At 37.7% G+C, this 25,199-nt stretch overlaps 1 protein-coding gene across 2 annotated transcripts in view; it reads right to left on the reverse strand.

Annotated features, from left to right (window-relative positions):
• The window catches only part of LOC132105892 (carboxypeptidase M-like), a 51,739-nt gene that overhangs the window by 24,200 nt on the left and 2,340 nt on the right, over nucleotides 1-25,199 (reverse strand). For both annotated transcript variants that reach the window (XM_059511372.1, XM_059511374.1), the window contains exons 3-4: nucleotides 18,442-18,539; nucleotides 4,498-4,667 (exon numbers count right to left, since the gene is read on the reverse strand). In XM_059511372.1, coding sequence (XP_059367355.1) covers nucleotides 4,498-4,667; nucleotides 18,442-18,539 — 268 coding nt within the window. The remainder of the gene's footprint in view (nucleotides 1-4,497; nucleotides 4,668-18,441; nucleotides 18,540-25,199) is intronic.

The raw sequence follows: 25,199 nt of genomic DNA on the forward strand, positions 1-25,199 counted from the left end.
CTACCTTCACAACAACACTAGAGCATAACCGAAGCCTATAAGACAGCGGTTCTCAATTGCAGTCCTCGAGCCCCACTGCTCTGCACATTTTGACCGTTTCTCTTAGAGCTTCAGACATTTGTTCTATTCGAACATAAGTGCCCTGCGAAGTGGACATCACAGGATATTCAGCCATGATTCCAGTTCGAAGTGAACGTAGCTATATGTTCCAATCAAAGTGCATTGAAGTGTGCAAGACGTGAATTTAAATTGTATTTATTTACAGAGGTATATGATGTCACAGTTGTCCATGTTTAAAGACACTGCACAGCACAAATCAGTGAATGAATGTTTCGATGTGAGGTAAACTTCAACAGATTTCCCCTGCTCAGAGAGTAGGGAGCAATGAACAATTAGAACACAGTTCATGCACGGAGTTCATTTCTAACGAGCTGATTATCTGAATCAGGTGTGTTAACAGAAAAACGTGCAAAATATGCAGAGCAGTGGGGCGCGAGGACTGGAATTGAGAACCGCTGCTATAAGAGGACGTTTTGCCTCCAGAGGAACGTTGGGTGATGTCAAGTGATTTTGAAACATGACATCTTCAAGCTACTCCCCTTCACCTTTACCAGCGAATATGTTCATATTCGTTTTGTTCATATTACATTGAGTTGTATATACACATTATTGGAATTAAATTAATTTGACAGACAGCATTCTGTCAACATCATTGGTCAACATCAGACAGCTGATGTTGACCAAGCTAGCGCCAACCAACGTAACCAGAGCTGCCAACTCTCAAGCATTCACCGTGAGACACACGCAATTGACTCTTTTCACACACTTTCACGCCACACATCAATTTTCTCACGTACAGAAAAATCACAAAGCAAAGAGGACACGGAGACCAACAGACTAGATAGAGCAGGTTACTTATGATATAAAAATATGGGTAAGTTATAGCTAGCTAATTATCAAACGCAGCTACGGTTAGCCATCGCTAACATTAGCACGTTTATAGAACAGCCTTCGATACATTTCTATGTTATAACTTCCCGAAAAAAAATACACAAACATATAAAACAAACTTCTAGCGAAATACTAACAGCATCTAACTTACCAATCCAAAAGAAATGTTGCAAGTTCTGTGTCGAACCTCATTTCTTTCAGGTCCATCAGTTGTCTCCAGCGATTGAAAGCAGTGCCGATGTTTACTCTGGTTCGGCTCCTTTTCTTATCGGATTTGATTTGTGTTTCCGAGCGTGGTTGTTTCCCTGTAGCGGGTGGTGGTCTCTTGCCAAGGGCTTCAACCATCCTTCCGCTTGATTGACATCAGGTTAGATTACGCCCACAAGCCGTGCGAGTTATTCGTGTATTGCAGGTTGGCTGGTGGTTATGTTGCCCGCATACCGCCTCCCATGGCCAAAACTGGTATTACGACACCTGTCGGGCCGGGGCTAGTAATGATACTGCTAATTAAGGTTGATATCTCTGCAGCACTATAACTTTACATTTTTTTTATGACATCATCGCCCTTATTTCTTCTCATACTTTTGATGCGTGTAGGTAATTTTTTAAATATTTTTAGCTCAATTTTTGCACATGGCACCTTTAAAAGAAAAAGAAAAGGCAACTGCACTTGTTTCTTTATCTGGCCAACACCTTTAGATTAGTTCCTCATTCTTGTTAAAAGTCATGTCACAGATCAAAGAGTATATGATGAAATGCCTGTACCAACGGTTTCAGAAAGGCCAGTGAAAGGTTTGAGTAGATTGTACGATGAAAAGCTCATAGGCACTGGGCAGTTTGAACAACTGGCAGGTTCCATCTTGTACATAGAACATCAATAAGACCTTTTTGCCAGGGCAACTAAACTGTGGTGACTACACTCTCCCTAGACTTGTGTAACCTTTAACAGTACAAGTTTCCCCCCAGCAAAGACAAAAGCTGGACTGGGTGATAAGTGCACAAGTCAAATAGGGTTTCGGACTTCCACAGTACTTAAGTGCTGTGTTACTGTATGGGAGTGGCAAACTGGAACTACCCATTAAAAGTCTGAAGGAAGAATTCAAATGTACAAAAGCAAGGGTGGTTATGACCCTCACTGACTGGCAGCAGTAAAAAAAAAAAAAATCTGTGCGGATTTGGTAGTTCAAGTCCAACAAGGGAGAGCTGACTTTGGACTCATCCCAAAATCAAATCAATGGTAGAAGGCAACGTCAAAGCAGAAGAGACAGTTCATGGAGGAACAGATGAGGCGGCAGACTAAAGCCATTTCAGTGGGTAAGCAGGGTCAAGGGGCTAACTGGTTGAACCTAGAAAAGAAAACTCAGCTGGTGAGTTATCTGGGAAATGGATGAACCTCAGCGGAGCAGGAAACAAACCTGGTGTTTCCCCCAGATATTGTGATTACAAAACTTCGGCCAGGTGTGGTCCTTTAGTCCACAACAGCCAAGCTGGCATATTTCAAGGAGCTTACAACGGGAATAAAATAACTGAAGCTGTGCAAAATGGCTGACCATTTTTTCAAATCTCTGACCTGTTTTGGTACAAAAAAAAACTTGGTAAACTTTCTGAACTAATCTTGAGAAAATGTAAAATCTGAAACTGCATTTCATGATCTATTTAAGTAACCGGATTCAGAACTGAAATCAAAATGATACATTTGCTTGTGCTTCCCATCTGTTCCTCATGTGAAATGTCATAGGTTGAGCTCTGCCTGAACAAAATAAGAGACAGTGGCAGCGACTGACGGGTCATGTTGTTTGTTTCGGTTGGTTGAGAGCAGTGGTACATGCAGGGCTGCCAAACCTCACAGGAAGCTCGTACTAAAAGCCACGGCAATAAGAGCGAACCGCAGCACATAAAAATACCATCGTCATCATCGTCAGTGTGCACAGCTGCGTGGCTGCTGTTGTAGCATACCCGCTCGCTTTTCACTCTTGCTCAATCTCCTCCTCTCTGAGCTTGCCCACCATATCATCAAATCCAGATTATATCTGTTTCCAATTGCGCCCCATCTGAGCAGGAGCGCTTATGTGGTCTCAGGCTGCAGGAGCGGGACTGTTCATATCCAAGGATGTGGCTTCTATGGTATTAGATGAGGTCTGGTGTGCCGCCAAAATCCTGGGGCTGACGGAGTTGGACATATGACTGAACTTATCTCACATGGCCTAGTGGGTTGCCTCACTATCAACTGCCTATAAAGACAGCGACCTTTTAAATGTGCATTCACACTTCTAGAGGTTTAATTGTGGCAGGCTGGCAAGTCGCTGTGCTGTCAGTCGGCAGTTTTTCTAACTGGCCTTCTCTCTGTGTGACTGCTCTTTTGTATAATTGAGCTCAATTTGATCACTTAACAGCCTCTGTGGCTCACAGATTGGTATATAACAACAATGTAACATTTACCAAATTTGATAGGACTCCACCTATGATTTCTGACTGATTTCTTGCAATATAATTAGCAAAACATTCATGCATTCATGGATTAAGTTTGCTTTATTTCTAACCATGCGGAGTGATTACAGATTGAGATCACCCAATGGTAACTTGAACTTCCACACCTTGCCTCCATACAATCAATCTACATCAACTAGTTTCTCTGAACAAAAAAGGACAACATGAGGTGCTGACTTGTATTTGATTGGTATCATTGGAATCAGAAAGACACCAAAGTGATTGTACAGCATTTTGTCATCCTGTTGGCATGGTCTGGTCAAAAGCCACATTGTTACATCCACAGAGATGAATAAAACTCAGTCATCCAGATAGGAGATTTCATATCTTCTGATTGAAGATTTCACCATTTTTTCCACGTGGGTAGATTTTTGTATATCAGCAGGTTGTGGCGACAGACCAAGGAAGTTATTTTTCCATTGCTTCAGGGTTTATGACACCCCTTTCCTCCAGGAAAACCACTGTTTGGGAGTCTGTGGGTCATACAGTTTGAGTTCAGTCTGTTTGCTATAATGGAGGTTTTTCTTTGCGCACCTGTATTTGTGAGTAAGATCCCTCATGCGATAGAATACATGTGTTTTCTGCTTTTGTATCCTGCTTATCTGCAAGGTTTTGGATGATTTGTTGGAAAATCGTGCTGTATCTAAACGTCTCATCCGAGGCATGATTTCTCTGTGCAGACCATTACAGGCTCTGACAACTTGGAAATATACTGAAAATAAATTCAGCTTTTGACAGAACAAATGATTTTGTTCTTCTGAATATTAAAAGGGTGATCATGGAAAAACGGATTATCCTTTTATTCAATTGTACAAACTTAATGTTAAACTCTACCCAGTCCATGCAGAATGAAACTGTACACCACATTGCCCCTAGTAGGCCTGAGACTAGAAATATCTCCAGGTAGTAGCAAGTACATGTATGGATGCAATAAGTACAAAAATGAAGGACATAATGTTGATGTCTCATTAATTGTTACTTCTTTCCAGATTTTAATGATATGCCTATGTTAAACTTTGGGCATGCTGGCCATTGTTTTGGCATCTCTCTCACACTTACCGGCCTTTTGTATTCGTGCATTCCCGAGCAGATGACTCAAAGCCGTCTGGGTTCATGGATGGCAGGATGTGCACACGACTGCTGTTCAACAAACGTGTCGCCAGCGGATCACTCAGATAACTGCTGGTCAGATAATCGATCAACTGAAGCAGTAACACACGGCCAACAGCCTGAACACAGAGAAACAAATACATTCAAAAACAAACCATGTTAACATGGTATGCAAGGTAAACTTAATGTAATGCCTGGCCTTTAGTGGTTTGTTTTTAATAAGCAACTGTATGATAACATGATAAAAAAAACACACAAAAATAGTAATAAATATTACAAAATAAATACAACAAAAAATATAAAAGTAAACTAAAATAGACACCAAATTTCAGGCAATCCAAACTTTTTTTGACACCGATGGGGGAAACCTCAAAATAACTAACAATAAATCATAATTATGATGTTTCAAACAAACAAGGATTTTGAAATTAAGACAATTGAAATTGGAGTCAGATTAAGCACGGAAATAGAGTCAAATTTATACTAAATCTTGATGAATTGTGTGCGCTTTACAGAAGCTGCATTTTAGCTTTGCCTACGCCACTGAATTCCGCCGCTGGTCCAATGGGTGGTCCTTACAGACCACTGAGATTCTGCTGTGGGACAGGTTACCCAGAATTCCCAACAATAGAAATCAAGTAACTGTCTAAATGCTTGAAGCTACTTAGGACAAATCTCAAATTAAAGGTACAATAGGAGATCTTGGAAAATGCTAACATTAACCTGATAACACTGAAAGCGAATGTCCCACCCTCCCTGCAATCGCCGTCCAAAGCCATGCCCCCTGAATGCTTTTATGCTCACAGACCAGAATACCAGAGACAACATTACTACAACAGGCTACATCAGCAGTTCCCAATTCAAGTCCATGTTTGTCTGCCATTTCTAGCTCTGTCTGCACAGCATGTGTTAGGATTGAACGTACATCTATTGGTACTACGCCTTCTACAGAATATATAAATACAGCTAAATAATTCAAATTCACTTATCTTAATAATTGCTATCAGGATGTGAAGAGAGTTTCAACCAGTATAACAAAAAATAATTTCTGAAGACAATCACCCATTGCACCTTCAAGATTTAAGTTTAGTACATGGCAGTCAAAATTATATTTTTTTGTTTACTGCCCCATTGAAATTCACTACAACAAACATCTTTCTTACCGAATAAACTTACAAAATTACATTAGTACGTCACATTTAAAAGACCTGTGTCAGTATCTTCAGCAGGAAATGAACGGTTCCTTTCCTAGGAAGACATCATTGAACGGATCATTCATGCTACATCATTGTGGTGTCTTCTGGACGTCACGGCCATCAGGGGCACTTTGATGTGGTGTGGAGTGTTTGCACTCCTATTCACATCTTACAGAGCAGCTACGTATACCAAACACTACTCACAGAAACTGAAGCCCAAGGCCCTCATATACTGTAAGACAACATGGTAAGCATTGAGACTACAGATGGTATCGGTCGGGTGTGGATGTCGTTGTACTCTTTCTGAGAAATGACTGCCTCCATTTGTGCCAAGGACAATCCTTTTTCATGGAACCTATATATAGAATTCTAATTAAATTCTTATGTTTTCTCTTTTTAAATGCTTTCATTTTGTTTGTGTTTTTTTTTTTTTTTTTTAATTATCAGCATTTGATAGAAAAAGGCTTCACTGATTAGACTTCTATCAACTATATCAACCAGATCGTCATCTTTTTAATGGTTTTATTTGAGGACTTTGTGTGATACTTCGATTTAATGGTCTTCCCTTCAGTTTTTCCTGTTCCTTCATCGGTTAATTCGGATTTCAAGGACATAAGAAACAAACAATTGCTCCATAAGATCTCCAAGCAAATTCTGTAAACCAAGAGCTTAAAATATACACTAATGTCGATATGTTGTGTCCTCTAGCTGTCTCCAACAAGTACTCACTGACTCGTCTCAGAACAAACATCTGTTTCAGCAGCAATTATACTCTTCTGGGGAAATGGTAAAGTATGGTTTCACGTCTCATTGACACATCTTAGAAGTTCTTAAATATTGTACTTGTTATTTTATAGTTTACATTACTGCAAATTTCATTACTGCAAGGTCATTGAAGTGGCTGAAACTTTATTGATGTGGTTTGGTTTTTGTTTAACATACAATTTACATGGTGGCCCATCTATTGTGAGGGAAAACAGCGAACTATGAGAAGATCTAAGAACTGTTTACCATTTCCTCTTCAAAAGACCCACACCAACACAAACGTCACACCCTCTGTACCCTCAGCGCTCCAGACGTGATTACATGGCCCAACGCCAGGCCTGAAAAACATGACGATCTTCATACGGAGCACTGATGCTCACACCATAACATCACCAAAACTTTTCACCACATGTGTGAGGGCACAGACAGATCCTTCACACCTGTGAGGTGATACATTTAAGGCCAAGCTTACACTTGATGGTGAAACAAAACACCTGTGAGAGAGGAAATGGGGGAGGGCTTCAGCTTAATCATTTAAGGAGGAATTTAGATTCAAACAGGATTTCGCTGTCATACTATACTGCTGTGAGTGTATCTGGCTGAGCGCTGCAGATTCCCCACATCTATCGTTTTATGTTATGAAATGTTTTGTTTAAGTGATTGTGAAATATGACACTGTTTCAGACTGCTGACCATCTGAATACTGTGCATAAAACTAAGCATTTGCAAAAAAACTTCGTGTAATGGTTGACATTCAATAACTTGTAACTGCTATTTTAAAAAAGATTAATGGTCATGCAAATATGAAAATATACACGATACTCAAATAATGGCTTTTTTCTGTCCAAGTAGGCAGTTCTTGGCCAGACTTAGACTAAATACTGATGATAGTTGTGAGTCTAGAAAAACATTCACTTTACTGAGAAGCCTATAAAAACTGTAGTGGATTTATTAACTAAACTAGAGGAGAATATTTATGGATCTATTTCTGAGGCATGTGGGCTGCTTGTTTAAGTTGGCATCTGTGTGCAGCCCGTGTGTCTCAGTTGGCACATAGACAACAGAAGAATTGTCCTAGATAAACAGATACACACTATGTCCCCCAGATTCTTGTCAAGGCCACCCAAATTCGGGCATGTCATAACTCCCTTAAAATGTGTACAATCCTTAAATAAGATTAAGGGTCAAACTGAGAGAGAGAGAGAGAGCGCGAGAGAGAGAGAGAGCAGAAAAAAGAGAGCCACTGTTGAAAACCTCCGGTCGGACTATACAGCAGTCTGTATATTCACAATCATGCTTCCATGCAGCCCGTGTCTGGTTTGGCCGGAGGAGTGTGCAGAGAAATAATTTAAGATGGAAGTAAAACCAGAGCTGGGAAAAGACAAGTCAGTCACACTGCACTGACTCTACAGTCCAAGGTCATCTGACCCAGTGTTAGCAATAAGTTTTATTATACTTGATATTAAATTATGCTAAATACAAATTAAACTTTAAATGATGTGGCTTTTTGAGAAATAATTTTACTAAGCAAATGCATTTATGATTTTCACTGGGTGGACAGAAAGATCCATTGGACTTACATAAAATATGGCCCTGTGAGTTCTGCGATGCAGAAAATGTGGAAGGAATCGCGGAATCCAGTAAAATAATTCTAAATGGATAAATCAAAAGTAGATCAGTACAATTAAAATCAAAATGATATAGACAAGTTTCTGCGAATATTAATCCAAAAAAAATCTTTAAATGTGAAACCTGCATGTTCTGCATTTCTCATGTGTATAAATGGCATAGAAGTGAGGCTTTGTTTACTACACACATACTGAAATGTGTGTGATGCTCGCAGTGTTTTCAGATGCGTCGTTTTCTGAGAGAGTATTTTACAGTTTCTTTTGAGAACCTATACAAACAAAAACTTCAAGGTCTTGCAGCAACCCATCATAAGTTTAACTTAAACGGTCACAAAGATATTACCTAATGATAGCACTACTACCACTGCTAATACTATTATTTTTAGAACATTATTTTAAAGGAATATGTAACAGATTACAAACTTCATCACGGGAAGGAGAAGGCGGGAACCAGCGGACATTCAAATGAAACTTTAATAACCAAATACACACAAAACGGCGTGGCGACAGCCCCTCACGGACGACTGTTGCGCACAAACAAAAGCAAACACAAAATAAAGCCCAGGCCTGGTCCTCTCTCGTCCTTCACTGTCGTCGCTCCTCTTTTGTATCCTTCCGATCTCCTCCGTGGGACGCGAGACCGGTGGGTCGAGCAGGTGTCGCTCATTTCCAAATCTCTCGGCCCCGCCCCACTCGTCACAGAATATTCACCAGAATTTACTTAGCAAAAAAAAAAAAAAAATTCTAATCAAATAACCATATCTAGGTATAGCACAGACGGACCGACAGATAGAATCAATTAGAGATGTTTTTGATTATCAGTTTAATGAAACCATTAAAAAGGAATCAATAAAATTTAAAATGGAAAACAAAATTTGGTAAAAAAAAAAAAAAAAAAAAACCTGGATTGAGAAAAATAAAAGATTTCATAGGATCTTAGTGTAATTTTTTAACAGACCTTCAAAGCTGCAGTCTGTAACTTTGAGTTAAAAATGATTCGAAATCAATATTTGAGCAAGTACATGACCAGCCAGTGTTTAAAACAATGTTAAGCTTATAATAATGTTTTCTAATTTGAGTGGTACGGGTAGGTTTTTGCCGTTTTCAAGCATGCTGCTTAATCATTACGTCATATCTGTAAACAAAGAAGTTGCCCCGGCTACAAGACTATCACATGTGAGGATCCTGCAGGTGGCGGATCATTTATAGCCTTTTCTCACAGCAGTTAGAATAATTAATTTTAATTTTAGCTTTAAAAAAAAAAAAACGATCTTAAAGGGGTCATATGATGCGATTAAAATTTTTCCTTTCTCTTTGGAGTGCTACAAGATCTGTAAAGTTGCAAAGACTAAAGGTTCAAATCCAAAGATATATTCTTTATAACAGTTAAGTCAACCACACATACCTAAAATGGTTAATTCTAACAAGGCCCCACATGTCTACGTCACGATGTGGGAAGATTTGCATAACGCTGCCCAAATGTTCATGCAAAGAAAGGCGGCGTAATTTTTATTCTCGCTGTAGTATTGTTGTTGCTGCCGCCATGTTGTGGAGAAGCCATGCGTTTCGTTGTTAAAGTGACACTACTTTGTTTGTCTTTCAAAAAAAAGATCAACTAAAAATCAGTGGTTAAGTGGTATTTACAACACTGTTCCAGAACGGTTCAACCCAAATATTCAAATGTGTGCAGCATATTTTATGGAGGACGAGGACCGTTTCCTGGGAGAGTAGGCTACAATGCCGGTGTCCATTTCTAAAAACTGGGGCAGTTCCATCTTTGCACGGACAGTCTGGTGCTTCTGACTGTTTCTAAGTACATTTTACAAAGAATTTGCCACTGATGATTCAAACGTGAGTTTTGAGAAGAGTAGCACTTGTTTGCGGTTTCTCCTATCACAAATGCAGACATGGTTTTGTTTACACAGGGTGATACGCAACATCATGCGTAAAAAGACAATATAAGTCATTATAATCCATAATTATGTCCCCACTGGATGTGACAAATGCCTCATTAATAATGGGCTGTATTATTTTTGTCTTGTTGCTCCAAGCTGGGACACATGGCATCACAGTATGTAATTTGGCCAATCATAATGCACTGAATAGCTGGCCAATCAGAGCGCACCTCACTTTTCAGAATAATGAGCTTTGTAAAAATTGACTCGTTTCAGCAAGGCGGGGCATAGAGGAGCAATGTACATTGTGGAAAATGTGTTTTTTGAACCTTTAACTGCATAAATAAATTGCATTATTACAACCCGAATTCCGGAAAAGTTGGGACGTTTTTTAAATTTTAATAAAATGAAAACTAAAAGACTTTCAAATCACATGAGCCAATATTTTATTCACAATAGAACATAGATAACATAGCAAATGTTTAAATTGAGAAAGTTTACAATTTTATGCACAAAATGAGCTCATTTCAATTTTGATTTCTGCTACAGGTCTCAAAATAGTTGGGACGGGGCATGTTTACCATGGTGTAGCATCTCCTTTTCTTTTCAAAACAGTTTGAAGACGTATGGGCATTGAGGCTATGAGTTGCTGTAGGAATTTGGTCCCATTCTTGCCTTATATAGATTTCCAGCTGATGAAGAGTTCGTGGTCGTCTTTGACGTATTTTTCGTTTAATGATGCGCCAAATGTTCTCTATAGGTGAAAGATCTGGACTGCAGGCAGGCCAGGTTAGCACCCGGACTCTTCTACGACGAAGCCATGCTGTTGTTATAGCTGCAGTATCTGGTTTTGCATTGTCCTGCTGAAATAAACAAGGCCTTCCCTGAAATAGACGTTGTTTGGAGGGAAGCATATGTTGCTCTAAAACCTTTATATACCTTTCAGCATTCACAGAGCCTTCCAAAACATGCAAGCTGCCCATACCGTATGCACTTATGCACCCCCATACCATCAGAGATGCTGGCTTTTGAACTGAACACTGATAACATGCTGGAAGGTCTCCCTCCTCTTTAGCCAGGAGGACACGGCGTCCGTGATTTCCAACTAGCCATTTGGACTCGTCTGACCATAAAACACTATTCCACTTTGAAATAGTCCATTTTAAATGAGCCTTGGCCCACAGGACACGACGGCGCTTCTGGACCATGTTCACATATGGCTTCCTTTTTGCATGATAGAGCTTTAGTTGGCATCTGCTGATGGCACGGCGGATTGTGTTTACCAACAGTGGTTTCTGAAAGTATTCCGGGCCCATTTAGTAATGTCATTGACACAATCATGCCGATGAGTGATGCAGTGTCGTCTGAGAGCCCGAAGACCACGGGCATCCAATAAAGGTCTCCGGCCTTGTCCCTTACGCACAGAGATTTCTCCAGTTTCTCTGAATCTTTTGATGATGTTATGCACTGTAGATGATGAGATTTGCAAAGCCTTTGCAATTTGACGTTGAGGAACATTGTTTTTAAAGTTTTCCACAATTTTTTTACGCAGTCTTTCACAGATTGGAGAGCCTCTGCCCATCTTTACTTCTGAGAGACTCTGCTTCTCTAAGACAAAGCTTTTATAGCTAATCATGTTACAGACCTGATATCAATTAACTTAATTAATCACTAGATGTTCTCCCAGCTGAATCTTTTCAAAACTGCTTGCTTTTTTAGCCATTTGTTGCCCCCGTGCCAACTTTTTTGAGACCTGTAGCAGGCATTAAATTTTAAATGAGCTAATTAAGTGGATAAAAGTGTAAAATTTCTCAGTTTAAACATTTGCTACGTTATCTATGTTCTATTGTGAATAAAATATTGGCTCATGTGATTTGAAATTCCTTTAGTTTTCATTTTATTAAAATTTAAAAAACGTCCCAACTTTTCCGGAATTCGGGTTGTATTTTTAGCAATGTCATATGGCCCCTTTAAATATTTAAATGAATTAGACCTGCTTTTTGATTAATGCAATTTAACCAGTATTAAAAGAGTCCAGAAAAAAATGCATAAATAATAAAATAAAACTGATTTCATAGGGCCCCAAGCTATAGAGACTAGAATATCAGGGGCTGTATCTTTATAAAATTAGTCTACTAATACGGTGTGCAGAAGTAAATGAAATCCAGTGAGTAAATCTTGACACTAATCACATTTAAATGCACACATCATGCTAATAATAATTACAAAAAAGTTGATTGTTTAACCTGTTTTATTGGTTTACATGCAAACCAATTACCCAACAACACAAGCAGATTTTATTTTATTTAAATTTTTTTAAACGGGTCTTGTAAAGATGGTTATTTCTCAAAGCTGATTATACTCAAGAGTATTACATTTATTACGCATGTTGTGATGTTAAAGCATAAAAACCCTGGAGTATTCCAAAATGTCAGCAGGAAACTTGTACGGACTCATTATTCTCACATTTCTTTCCCTCTCTCCAACTCTGCCAGTGTGCTTACAATATCTAGTAATATCTAATACAATATCGAATACAATATCTAAGCTTCAATAATAACAAAATGATCTCAAAATTTGTCAAACCATAAGTAAACGGATTTAAAATGAACACAACTGATTCTGCTGTGGACAGTATCTTCTGGCAGGATACTGGAAATCATTAGCCTTGATCCTCAAAGCATTATGGGTAGTGGTCAACCGATATATAGCCAAGGCCGATATATCGGCTGATATTGTATGATATATTGGCCGATAAGTTTTTCTGCTAGGTCGACTTTTATTTTGACAGCACTTAGAGCAGAAGCGCCTGAGCGCACACAGTGCTCACGCTCTCTCTCTTGTTCATCATTGTCATTAACAGTTATGTCTAATAATCAGATTGAAGGGGTAAACAAAGGAATTAATGTATGCAGAAAGTATTATAACCATTTATTTTATATTAGGTCCATTAGTAATAGAAAGGCAAACATAATACTTTCTCATTTGCCATGAGCATTAAGCAAATACGAATTTATATAAACAAATCTTTGAATGACTAATGAACATTTCACAAACCTTGCAAACTAAGTCGAATCCAGCTGAGAGATCTTATGAAGTGTGCATTTTGATCCAGCATGATCACGTGTTCTCTGCGTGATGGTCAGTCCGTGTGAATTGAATGCTTTAAACTATAAACTCTATGATTTCAAATTATGCTGTGCTTTATGCATTTGCCCACTGTCAAATTCATGTCATTTTCACTGAGTGCTGTATGGAAAATGAGGGTTACCCTGGCTTTATTTGAAAAATATGATTCCCAATGCACACAAACTTCCCAAAATACTGAGTGCCCGGTTGGTTACAGGGTTTACTTTTTTTTATAATAATTTTATAAAATATTTATTTGTGAAAAATACTGTCATCTAAAGTATAAATATGTTGCTTTTACACATTTATTTTTAATCCATTGTCAAATTATTTCAAATTTCTTAAATACGGCTTTATATCAGCTATCGGCCCACCTGTCTTCCAAGATATTGGCATCGGCTGTCAAAAAACATATCGGTCGACCACTAATTATGGGTATTGGAGCAGTTGAATGTTCATAATTTGTACACTCAGAAATGCAGTGCATTATGGTATTGTAAGAGTCCACTGTTTTTTCGTACACCACCAAAAAAAGAAAAAAAAAAAACAAGGAAAAAAGACTGTCCCTTCAAATAGTGCACTATATTAAGGAGATTTCAGACAGCGTTAAAGCTCTTTGGCTAGTGTTGGTTAGCAATCAACCAACACACCCTAGAAAATGGCAGAACAATGCCCTAATGACCCCCAAGAACACTTTAGCAACACACCAAACATTGCTAGTGTGCAAAAGCCCATCAGCCAATTGTAAAACACGAGCAAAACAAATTGTCCAAATCCTTCATGAAACCATTTGCCTTTATGTATTAGGATAATGCTTTCATCCAAAGTGAATTAAAGAAACAGTTCTCTGTAAAATCAAACTAATGATCAAACACACAACCTTGGTGTTGCTAACGTTTGAGCAACAGGAATACAGATACATTTTATAAATTAATTAATGTTGCAAAAATGCCTCTGACATATCCGTTTGATCTGTTTTCATGTCATAAATGAGGTCCCCAAAGTAATGCAATTATTTACTTTTATTCCCAGTAATGCACTGATGTAATGGACAATTCCCATCTCTTCTACGCTTTCATCCCTCAGTAATCCATACTAGCTCTGTCTGTGTTTACGGTCTGTACGCTCTTGTTAGCTAAATGTTTAAAGAGACTTTATGTCATTCAGTTTTATACAATAGGATCATGTTCTGTCTTATGGGGTCATAAGAGACTCAGACCATCTTAGGAGCACTTTAGTGGTTTATCAATGGGCTGGCACACCTCACTGTGAGATGACTCATGGATGCTGATGGGCAATGTTTGTGAGACTAATCCGAGTAATGTTTACATGTTTATTTAAAATGCATCTCCCATCTTGGATGTTCATATGGCTTCCTTGCATTTGAGTGATTTGAACAGTGATCCTCTTTAAACATCCAGACATTATGTTGTCTAATTAGATGACACCATGGAGCCGCAGCTATCATCAGACAAGTGATGCTTTGACAGACCAAATTTAAAAAGCCATTAGAGAAATGTACAGTAGGTACCTTTGATACACATTAAAGCATCAGAGTATACAAAAGACCACCAAGGTCTTAGGATGTTGTGAGTGGTTGCCAGTAGTGTTGTTTTTGGTGGCCTGCTTTAATTTTAGCCTAGTCTTTGTGTGAAGCTGTCATTTTAATTTTTTCGACCTGACACAGCCCTTGAAGTGAGAAACGGGAAAGAGAAATACTGCAAAATAGCAACATGAATAAACAAGACGAAATAACATTTAGTTTCATCTCGTTTTGGTCAATGAAAATGAAGAGACATTTTAGCATAGTTTTTATTTTGTAAACCACATTTAGTATTGTTTTTATTCATCAACAATATTGAATTATAGTCAGCATCACATGAGCAGCATTTATGTTGCGTATCACCTTCGTCACATGATAAAGGTTCATTGGCGATGATATTTTGTCATAATTTTCATTAGGGCTGGAACGATTCCTCGAGTAACTCGAGTTACTCGATTACAAAAAATGATCAAGGCAAATTCCTCTGCCTCGAAGCCTCTTTTAATGTATTTTAAATCTCACGGCAGGTTCTTTCTCGATGATTTTTTTAAAGTGACAACGCGTTTACGTCACCCACAAAGCGGAAGGAGACACAAGCGCTGCATCCGAAATCGCATACTGCGAGGAGTCAGTAGTGTTTTGATTTGAGGGCGCGGGCAAACGTAAAGAGAACGTCGTGGTGTGTGTCCATTGCAAGATAGAGCTGGCATACCACAACTAGGGCCCTATGATTTCCACGATGCAGAAAACGAGGAGGGAATCGCGGAATCCAGTCATAAAAACTGAATTTACAGTTTACCGCGGAATGGCACGGAATTTGCCACATTTTGACTGAATTAATCAAAAATAGGTCATTGCACTTACATCAAATCACGATATGGACTAATATCTGTAAATATTAAGCCGGAACAGTCTATTTAAATATGAATCCTGCATGTTCTGCGTGTCTCTGTTAATGAATGGAGCAGAAGAGCGTCTTTCTTTATTAAACACACTGAAGCGTGCGTGACGCTCCGGTAATTTTAGCTTCTGCTGTCTCACTAAATAAGGACGTGAACACATGAACAACATCTGCAGAACTGCACTGACAGTCACTTCATGAGCATTTGACCGTTTGATTTGAGTAAAACTAGCGTCACATCACATACACAGAACTGTAAATGTACGTCAACCCGTCAAAATAAAAGTCCGGTTAAAGACTATTGTTCAGCAGAATGTACATAGCCTACTAAAAAAACAAACAAAAAAAAACATTATTTTTTTTAAGGTTTAATCTCACAACATTTCTTCCATGTTTTATTTTTAATAGTAAATCCCCTTTGTTTACCAAAAAGTTAGGTTAATTTTAAATAATTAAAAGATAAATTAAATGAATGTTTTATGTGTTTAATGTTTAATGTGCATCTCAGAAAATGCTTTATTTAAAACCACAACTGAATGGCACTTAAATGCACTTAATTCATCTGCCAACTTTATTGTCATTGTTCACAGTACAAGTACAGACAGAGAAACAATGGGTAATAATTAAATGTTTATTTTTGATGTATGCATTGCATTCAATGCATTTAAAAAATATAAATATTTTTTTTCTAAAAAAGGAAACTTAGCTGTTCATTTTAAGAGACCCAGGAGTCTTATTTTCTCTTGCATTATTAATATTACACTTTAATTAGGCAAAAACACATTTTATCCGATTACTCGATTAATCGACGGAATTTTTGGTAGAATACTCGATTACTAAAATATTCGATAGCTACAGCCCTAATTTTCATTGATGAAAGCAACACTAATTGCCAGGGTGGTTTTATGTGGTTGCTAAGAAGTTCCTTTAGCATGTAGAGTAAGTAGCCTTAAGTGTGTTTTAAAGCATTCTGACTGGTTGCTCACTGGCCAAACAGCCCAGAAATACTTGCCTTAGAAAGCCACACCAATGATTGTTTCCCAAACATTTATTTCAGCCGATTAGTGCCACCTTTACTCAACTGTTGGTCAGATAATCTGGGTGTTTTGCCCTAAAATTACACCATTGGTTGAACTCAAATATAAAGTTTAAAGGTCCACTTACAAATGTTATCAAGATTTGTACAGCAAAAAACAAACAAACATTATTTTAGAAGTAATAGGCTATTTTCTGTCCTGTTTGGACCCCCTTCATTGAAAAGCTCTGTCTGAATAGGCATGGCAGATTTATTAAACTCGAAAGCGCATGCTTACTGCTATAATTGGCAAACAGTTGTGTATGTTTGACAGCCTACGTCATTCATAGATTGACACTGCTGTGATTTAGGTCAAAAAAGGATAAATACTCAGTACATATCAAACAACCTGTAATAATAGACAAAGCAATAGTGATCACATAATAAAAACAGTTACTCAACACTTGTGTTGCGACAGTACTGTCAGATCCAATATATTCGGCACAGCATCACAGCAAAATCCTGCGTCAAATCGTGCCTTGTTTGTAAACGAATCCCCGGTACAATGAAATGAACAAAGGACTAAGTTCTTACTGATATGGTCTGGCACTTCATTAAAAATGAAGTTCATTATTTTGTTCTTGGGTTTGCTGCTCTTGTCATTTACCTACTATGTGTGCTAATCGGTGGGTGGGGCTAAACAGGCAATGATGCAGAAGCAGGCATTGATCTTCTGCGGAGGTGGAGTTTATCCACACGATCACTTCATTAAGTGGCACATTGCAACAACCTGTCGCTTTGACAAATTTTAGACTAACGAGAAAGTTTTGAGCTCTGAAATTTGCAGGACGTTTTAATAGCACAATGAATTCTTATATCAAAAGATCAAGGAATTTTTAATTCTCAGTTCATGACCCCTTTAAATAACATTCTAAAAAGTACCCTTGAAAACAAACCAGGAAAGAGACTGAATGAGGATTTGGGAAGATGGCAAGTTTATCAGAAACAGGAACAGAACACAGCAGGCTTAAATGTTCCATTACATCCTTCTGTTCTACGGTGTTTGTGATATCAATGTCACATTAATATTCCAAGTGTTAAATTATTTTGCCTGATGGATAAAAACACAGCATGATGGAAATCTCATATTTTATTCAGTTAAACCGACAGAAGAAATTTTTTTCAGTTCTTTTGAGATGAGGTTCCACAAAGGAATGTGCCACTTCATAAAAGGAGGATGGTCATCAGTATAAATAAATCTGTGATATAATATAGTATTTTTACATTTTAGCCAATAACAAAATTCTCTCTCCAAAATCTCTCCCAGCCCATTCATCCAATAGCACTTCAAACCACAGTTTCTCTTCAGCAAATGTAGTGTAGTCCCCCTCACAATGACAGAAAGTACTGAATTCACAATAGGCATGGGGGTGGAGCACACACGTGAAAAGATCCCCCTCATACACCCCACCTTGGAATTTTGTCTCCCCGTGAAGCTCACAGTCCACTTCTCTTCATTGGCATCCCAGCTGGTTCCTCGGACTGTGATGCTTTTTCTCCCCCCACACACCCCTTACCAAATACACCACTTCAGACCAGCACAAGAAACAAAACTAAAATGCAGAGCTGGATCTATTTAAAGAAGCCTCCGATTCCAAATTTAGCCCCGTCTAGAGAAAACAGACACGCAAGACTGAGTTCTTTAGAAGCGGTTCAGTGATATGAAACCCGTCAACGCAAAAGGTCCTGCTCACAACGCAAGACCTAGTAAAAGCATAACTGGGTTTTGCAGTAAATAACCAAGTTAAACAGCCACATTACCTCGTTTCCATGCATGTTGCCCACGTATTTGAATTCCGGGATGCCCGTTCTGTGTTCTCTGGGATGTTGACCCAGTATTAAGACCCAGAGTTCTCTTCCTAGAGAGACAAAATGTAAATGTGAATCAACTGCAAACAAATGTTTGAATCAGATTCAGTACATTTGCAACTGAATTAAGTGCTGTGGATCTTGTGCTGGTCACATGATTAATGTCTTTGTTTTTTCAGTTAACCAGATACTCAAATAATGTTTTTGCACAGCTTGGGCGGGAACCTACCAACCCAATCCCATGTAATCTCATGTCTAGGACTCATTCATTCCGTCTGCTTGTCTCTGCCTCGGAGGACTACTGAATATAGAGATCTCATATTCACTGTGCAAGTTGAAGCATGCTTGCGTCAGGACAACTTAAAATGGAGATAAATCATTAAGATGGGCTTAAAAGGGAAATTTAGTCTTCTAAACCATTACAGATAACTGTTTCTGTCTTTTTTGGATTTTTTTTCCAAGGGTGAATTTGATCAAAATTCAAACATGTAATATTACTACAATTTAATGTAGCTTTCCATTTCCATTGTGTACCTTTACAAAGATTATCGTGAGCCATCCTGAACATACCCAGGAGGTAAAGGTAGGGGAACTATACCTCCATAAGTAAGCTGTGGTGTGTGTGGTCCATGTAAAGTTATCTAAGGTGTGGACCTAGTCTCGCTGACAGTCTTTTAGAAAAAAATGTCAGGTTCTCCAACAGATTAGCTACTTTTGTATACATTATATTCCTGTAAAATTACTGGATTAACTTTTCTGTTCAAACATAGGGGAGAGTGGGGAAAATTGACCCACCTCCTGCATCTTGGCAACTGTTCACTTTTACTGTCATGTGACGATATATTTGAGTCACACAATTTCTGCCAGACTGTGAAAAGGAGAGACAAGTGGGAGGAGTGTAAGGCACCCATGCATATACTTTTACTATGTAACATTTTTGCATAACCGATGTAATGGCTGTTACATCAAAGCAAATTTGTCCAGGTCTAAATATATTTATGATGCATATAGGTGATAAAGCAACAAAATATTGCAAATCATTTGGCTAAATATTAGCATGAATTTGTAAGCTAGCTATTTTTTTCCAAAATGCCAGCTATGGGGTAAAGTGAGCCAAATACTGTGGGGTAAGTTAAACCAGGACTTTAACTTACCCTACCATAAGGCACTGAAGTGGAGTTAAATCTGAAGTATAAACTGGTATTTTAATGTGATAATACGCAACTGGTTTAGTTTATAATTAAAATATAATTATGGTTACATTATAATTATATATAGGCTACCTTTCCATGTACAGTCTCTAATGGCCTGTTCAACAACGCAGAAAAGCTACCATTCCAATAATCTTTTAACTAAAATGTTTATTAGTTTCAGTGACATTTATTCCTTCATTCGAGGTGCAGTTTTTATTTAACTTTACGCAAACTCTCAGTTTAGTCAGTTTTTTTAGTCAAAACTTTGGTGTTGTACATATTGTTTCAGAATTGCAAAATAATTTGATTGGTTTTATTTTGTTCAAGTTAGCTTTAAGAAAAGAACGATGACTCTTTGTAAAAATTTAATTTGACATTAAGGAGAAATCATCTGTAAAATTTCACAGGGGTTTGAATCAGATTCAGTCAGATATTCAGTTATACCCAGATGGTTCAGCTTACCCACTGACTCGGGTCAGCTTACTCTAACTTGGGGCAAACTGAGCCAGAGGCTCAAGAAGCCATATTTTTAGAACCCTTTGTTATAGATGCATTCAACCACATAGGTTAAAAAAATAAATAATAATAATAATAATGGCTCATCTTACCCCACTCACCCCTATGTATTATTAGACAACAGAATATCATAAAAAACAGCCCCTGAAACAGGAAATATAGCAGGATACCAACAATTTAGGAATAATTTGTGGCTGAATGCACAATTTATTCAGTTGTTCAAGAGGTCTCAGTTCATAATTTACTTGTAAATCTAACAGTGTCAAATTCTGTGAATGGGTCAAACTATTAGAACGCAGACTTCTAACAGTAATTCAGAGCATCCTGTACATGCTCAAATGTGCATGTCAATATTGCTGCTACATTCACACATATCCATATAGAACTTAAACAGCTTATTTTAGCATTGTCTGCACTTATTTGATGACATTTTGTCAGTGAGTCCTGTCCACACACAACCTCCAGAAAAATGCAGATTTACAGCCAAGCATCGGTGTCATTAGCAACGTCGATGATCTTCTGGTCGAATATGCTCCAATGTACTACTCCAATAATCAGACCTGCTTTTAAATACACCTGGCCTTTTATTCCCAAAGCAACAGAAGAGTAGGTGTGATCTTGGATATTTTTATAGGATTAAAATTTGACCCCTAAAGTCGGCATCAAATGAAACTTCACCCGTCTATTTTCTAAATGCATGTTTTAGATCATATTGTGAGCAATTTATGTATGCTTCATTCATTATTATTATTATTTTTGACCTCATAATGTTTACATTAGGCATATGTCGGTATCAAATTTTCAAGTTGCGATTAATTGCTAATGCTTTTATCATGATATACAGTATTATCACGATATTTAAATTTATTTGCAAAAAAGTATTGACAGGTTTAATTTTTTTTTTTTAACAAAAATAACTGAACATTTTAAAAACAATAAAGCAATACCCACTAATTTATAGTTAATTTTACAGAGATTAAAGTGCAAAATAATTCTAAAAGACCAACAGGTAACACTTTACAATAAGATCTAATTAGTTCATCTTAATGATTTAACATTCAAAATGAGCAATAGCTACATTTGCTAAAGAAGTTATTAATCTTTGTTTTAAAAAATAAATACAAATTCAACTCTTAGTTAATGTTAGCTCATTAAATAACAATTGAAACTGCATCTTTTGATTTTAATAATAGTGACATGACATTCAGCCAAGTATGGTGACCCATACTCAGAATTCGTGCTCTGCATTTAACCCATCCGAAGTGCACACACACACACAAAGCAGTGAACACACACAAACACACTGTGAACACACACCCGGAGCAGTGGGCAGCCATTTATGCTGCGGCGCCCAGGGAGCAGTTGGGGGTTCGGTGCCTTGCTCAAGGGCACCTAAGTTGTGGTATTGAAGGTGGAGAGAGAACTGTACATGCAGTCCCCCCACCTACAATTCCTGCCGACCTGAGACTCGAACTCACAACCTTTCGATTGCAAGTCCGACTCTCTAACCATTAGGCCACGACTTCCCTAATAATGTGCTAATATTGACATTACCTAAGATTAATGAATGTTTAGAATAATTTTTAATTGGCAGTTTAACTAATGAATTAACTAATGTTAACTAATGAAGCCCTAATGTAAAGTTTGACCAGACAATAAAGAATCTTCACACTTTCAAACAATATCTAGGGCATGTTGTAGTCCAGATTAAAATGTAAAAAAGTTTGAAAATAAATTGCCTATTAAGTGTAAATATTTAAGTATGTCAATGTGATGAACAGCATTAGTTAATTAGGCCCAACTAATCAAGGATATGAAACATTAAATCAGAGATAATCATAGCCAGCCCCCACCTCCCATTCCTGCCCCAGTGGGCAATTGTAACACTGATTAGGCCGAGACGGGGGCACTCAACAAACAAGGATGTCCTTCCAGGCTAAGCAGCTGGTGTCCTAGATTACCTCTAGTCAGCTCGGGTCTCTTATTTCCTGGCCTTCAATGGGCGACAAGTTGGGATTAAAACAAGGGGTTAGCCTGACGGGGCAAGAGCATACAATGACTACACAATCTCTGAAGTGATTGGAGAAATGGGCTTTACAATCAGCCAGTAACAAAGGCTCCCAATAGATGGAGAGATGTACAACTTCAATAAGGGTTGCTTTCTTGAAGTGAAAATCTATTAGCTAAATGAAAAGATATGGTACCACAGAGTCCTTGGATTAGCTATGGGCACTACTTGCATCAGTAGAATTAGATTGTTAACTGGGAAAGCAGAGGTTTACTTGAGGTTTTAATCAACTAAAGTGGTCCCAAGGGTCAGCCTTGGGGCATACCGATAGCCTAGAGATGAAGAAAACGAGATTTGGTCTAAAACCTATGGAGAACCACCCACATAGATACAGAGGTTGAGAGAACACATACAGTGTGATATTAGAATCTAAATCAATTGGTGAAAAAGACAGAAGAGACTGGGATAGAGACTTGGCAGTGGATGTATTCAACACGATGGTTTTGTGCTGAGCCAAGAGAGCAACCTGATCCACAAACCGAATAAAGTTAAAATGTCACTGACTAGCAGCACTTTCTAATATAAGACAATGTCTCCATCACTCTGTAATCTTAGAGTAACTAAAAAAAAAAACCAAGGGGTTTCAACTGCAGGGATTGGTAGATTTTGCTGGAATAAAGATATGATAGATAATTATAATTATAGTAATTTAGTTCTTTAAACGCATTAAAATATAAGTCAATTTACATTTGTTTATACAAACACTACCATTCAATAAGATTAATATATTTCTGCGAACAATTAACAATTCTATTAAGTATTTCCTAATATTACTGTTTTACTGTATTTAAGCAAATAAATACAGCCTTGGTTGAACAAACTTTTCAAAAACTTATTGACCCCACACATTTGAATAGTATTGTGTATTCATTCACTCAGTCTAGTTTAAAATTTTTAAAGTGGTAAAGTTTTATGCTTCAAAAAGGCAAATTCAAACAGGTTGAGGATGAATCAGAAAAAAACTTAACCTTTAAATGTTGAAAGGATGCCTGAGAATCACTTTCTTTCACTGTTAAAAGTACCATCTTGTCTGTTTCCCACATGCAAATCAAAGGTCAGCCTTATTTGTTATACCGATCTCTAAACACAGGAGCTGCATTGTGCTCCTGTGCGGGCAGTATTTACCGGCTCTGTTTAACTCTGACAGATTGACTGACTGTGGAAAACAGCAAATCTTTAGCTGAACTGATTTTCCTTTTCAAATAACAAATGGGATGAGCAAACTATCCATTCAAACATCCCCAGACAATACAGACTGCTTTAAAAATGCTTTCAATATGACTGTATAGGCATAGAGTAAGACCTTTGAAGCAAAGCATTGTAGCTGCCCTGGATCCTTTTGATGGGGTAACAGACTAAAACTGGCTGGTCTTTCTGAGCACCTGAGTAGAACCATGGGAAACTAGTGTGAGGTCTATTCAAGTGAGTTGTTCTATCTCACTGTTAATATGAACCACTTTGCTACACTTCAAGTGGTTTGGTATTTGTCACTCAGAAACTACGAAACAAGGGGTTCAGTCAGAGGCCAAGATCCTAATCGAATGTAGTGTCTAAATTATTAAATTAACTTAGATGTGAACAACAGATTAAACAATTTAGAAGTATTTAAAAAGTATATCAACCTAAAACCTAACTCCACTCTTTCAAAAGTTCAAGGTATAAAAACAACACTGTGGCTTAAATATGCATAAATGCTTATGTAATTGCAACATAAAACTGATTAATACTTCAATCTCAGTAAGGACTTGACCAACATTTAACAGTATTGAAAGGGCTGAGGAGATTGCCTTGGACACCTTAACATAGGACGATTCAAGAGGGGCCGATATTTTTAAGTAGTCCGCATGTTTAGAGATATACTGATGTGAATTTCGAAGCCAGTGAGAGATTCTTCATGAGTTCCCAATATTGCTTTACAAGTGGCCCTAAACAGTATTTGGACACTTGAGCAAAACCTTAAATTAATTAAATCTACATCCTTCATAAGCAAACAAATGATGTAATAGCATTTCTCAGAACTAGTTTTCAGTGGATGCATAAAGCTTAACCATAAGTGTATTTTAAAAAAAACCTTTCTTTAGGAAAACCAGAAAGGATACTTTTCGACCTGATCTTAAACAGCATATCTGTTGATTTATCATTTAAACCCTAACAAACTTCTTTGTGAAATGTTTTGTGGAAGGTTCATTGACAAATTTATTTAACATTGTTATCTAATGCAGTAATGTTCAAATATCACAAAAAGTACCAAATAATATTTGAGGCCAATGTTCATGTAAACAACTGTCAGTTTACATCAACTCACAAAATTGAAAAAGGCATCTGCTTACAAATCCATCAATACAAAAAAATCCAAATTTATTTCATGAAAAACACAAGCGCAAGAGTGCTGTTGATTTGACTGTAAATACACAGCCTTAGTCAGTGTATTTAACCATTTAACTTTGGACAGAAAAAAAAAAAAACGAGGCTGTGAGGGGTAAAAGTACTGTGCGTTCAATGGATTGTAATGTTGTTCAACAACATACCAATTGTTCAGCTGACAAAAAAAAAAAAAAAAAAATCTAATCTGAATCTAATGCCGCGTTCCAGGCAACCCGTTACCAGTGTTTTTCCAACCTTCTACCTGTGAAAGTGCACTGGAACAGCAGTCAAACCTGTGACTTCCCACCTGTGAATTCGTACTAGATTGATGTACTCCCAGTTCCGAGCTCTGACGTCCCATAGCCCGCGAAATAACAGTGACAGCCCCTATGGATAATATTGCCTACGGATGGAGTGTTTATTCTAGTGGTACACGTTGAAAAATAGATTTTAGGACAATATAACGTTGCAATAAAATGAATAATCTAGCTACAATTCCTAACGCTCAGGAAGTTTTGCGTGACTCGCCTGGAACGCTACAAAATCGTGAGTCGGGGTTTGAAGTCGTG

This window comes from Carassius carassius, chromosome 26 (assembly GCF_963082965.1).
Source record: "Carassius carassius chromosome 26, fCarCar2.1, whole genome shotgun sequence".
NCBI classification, from domain to species: domain Eukaryota; kingdom Metazoa; phylum Chordata; class Actinopteri; order Cypriniformes; family Cyprinidae; genus Carassius; species Carassius carassius.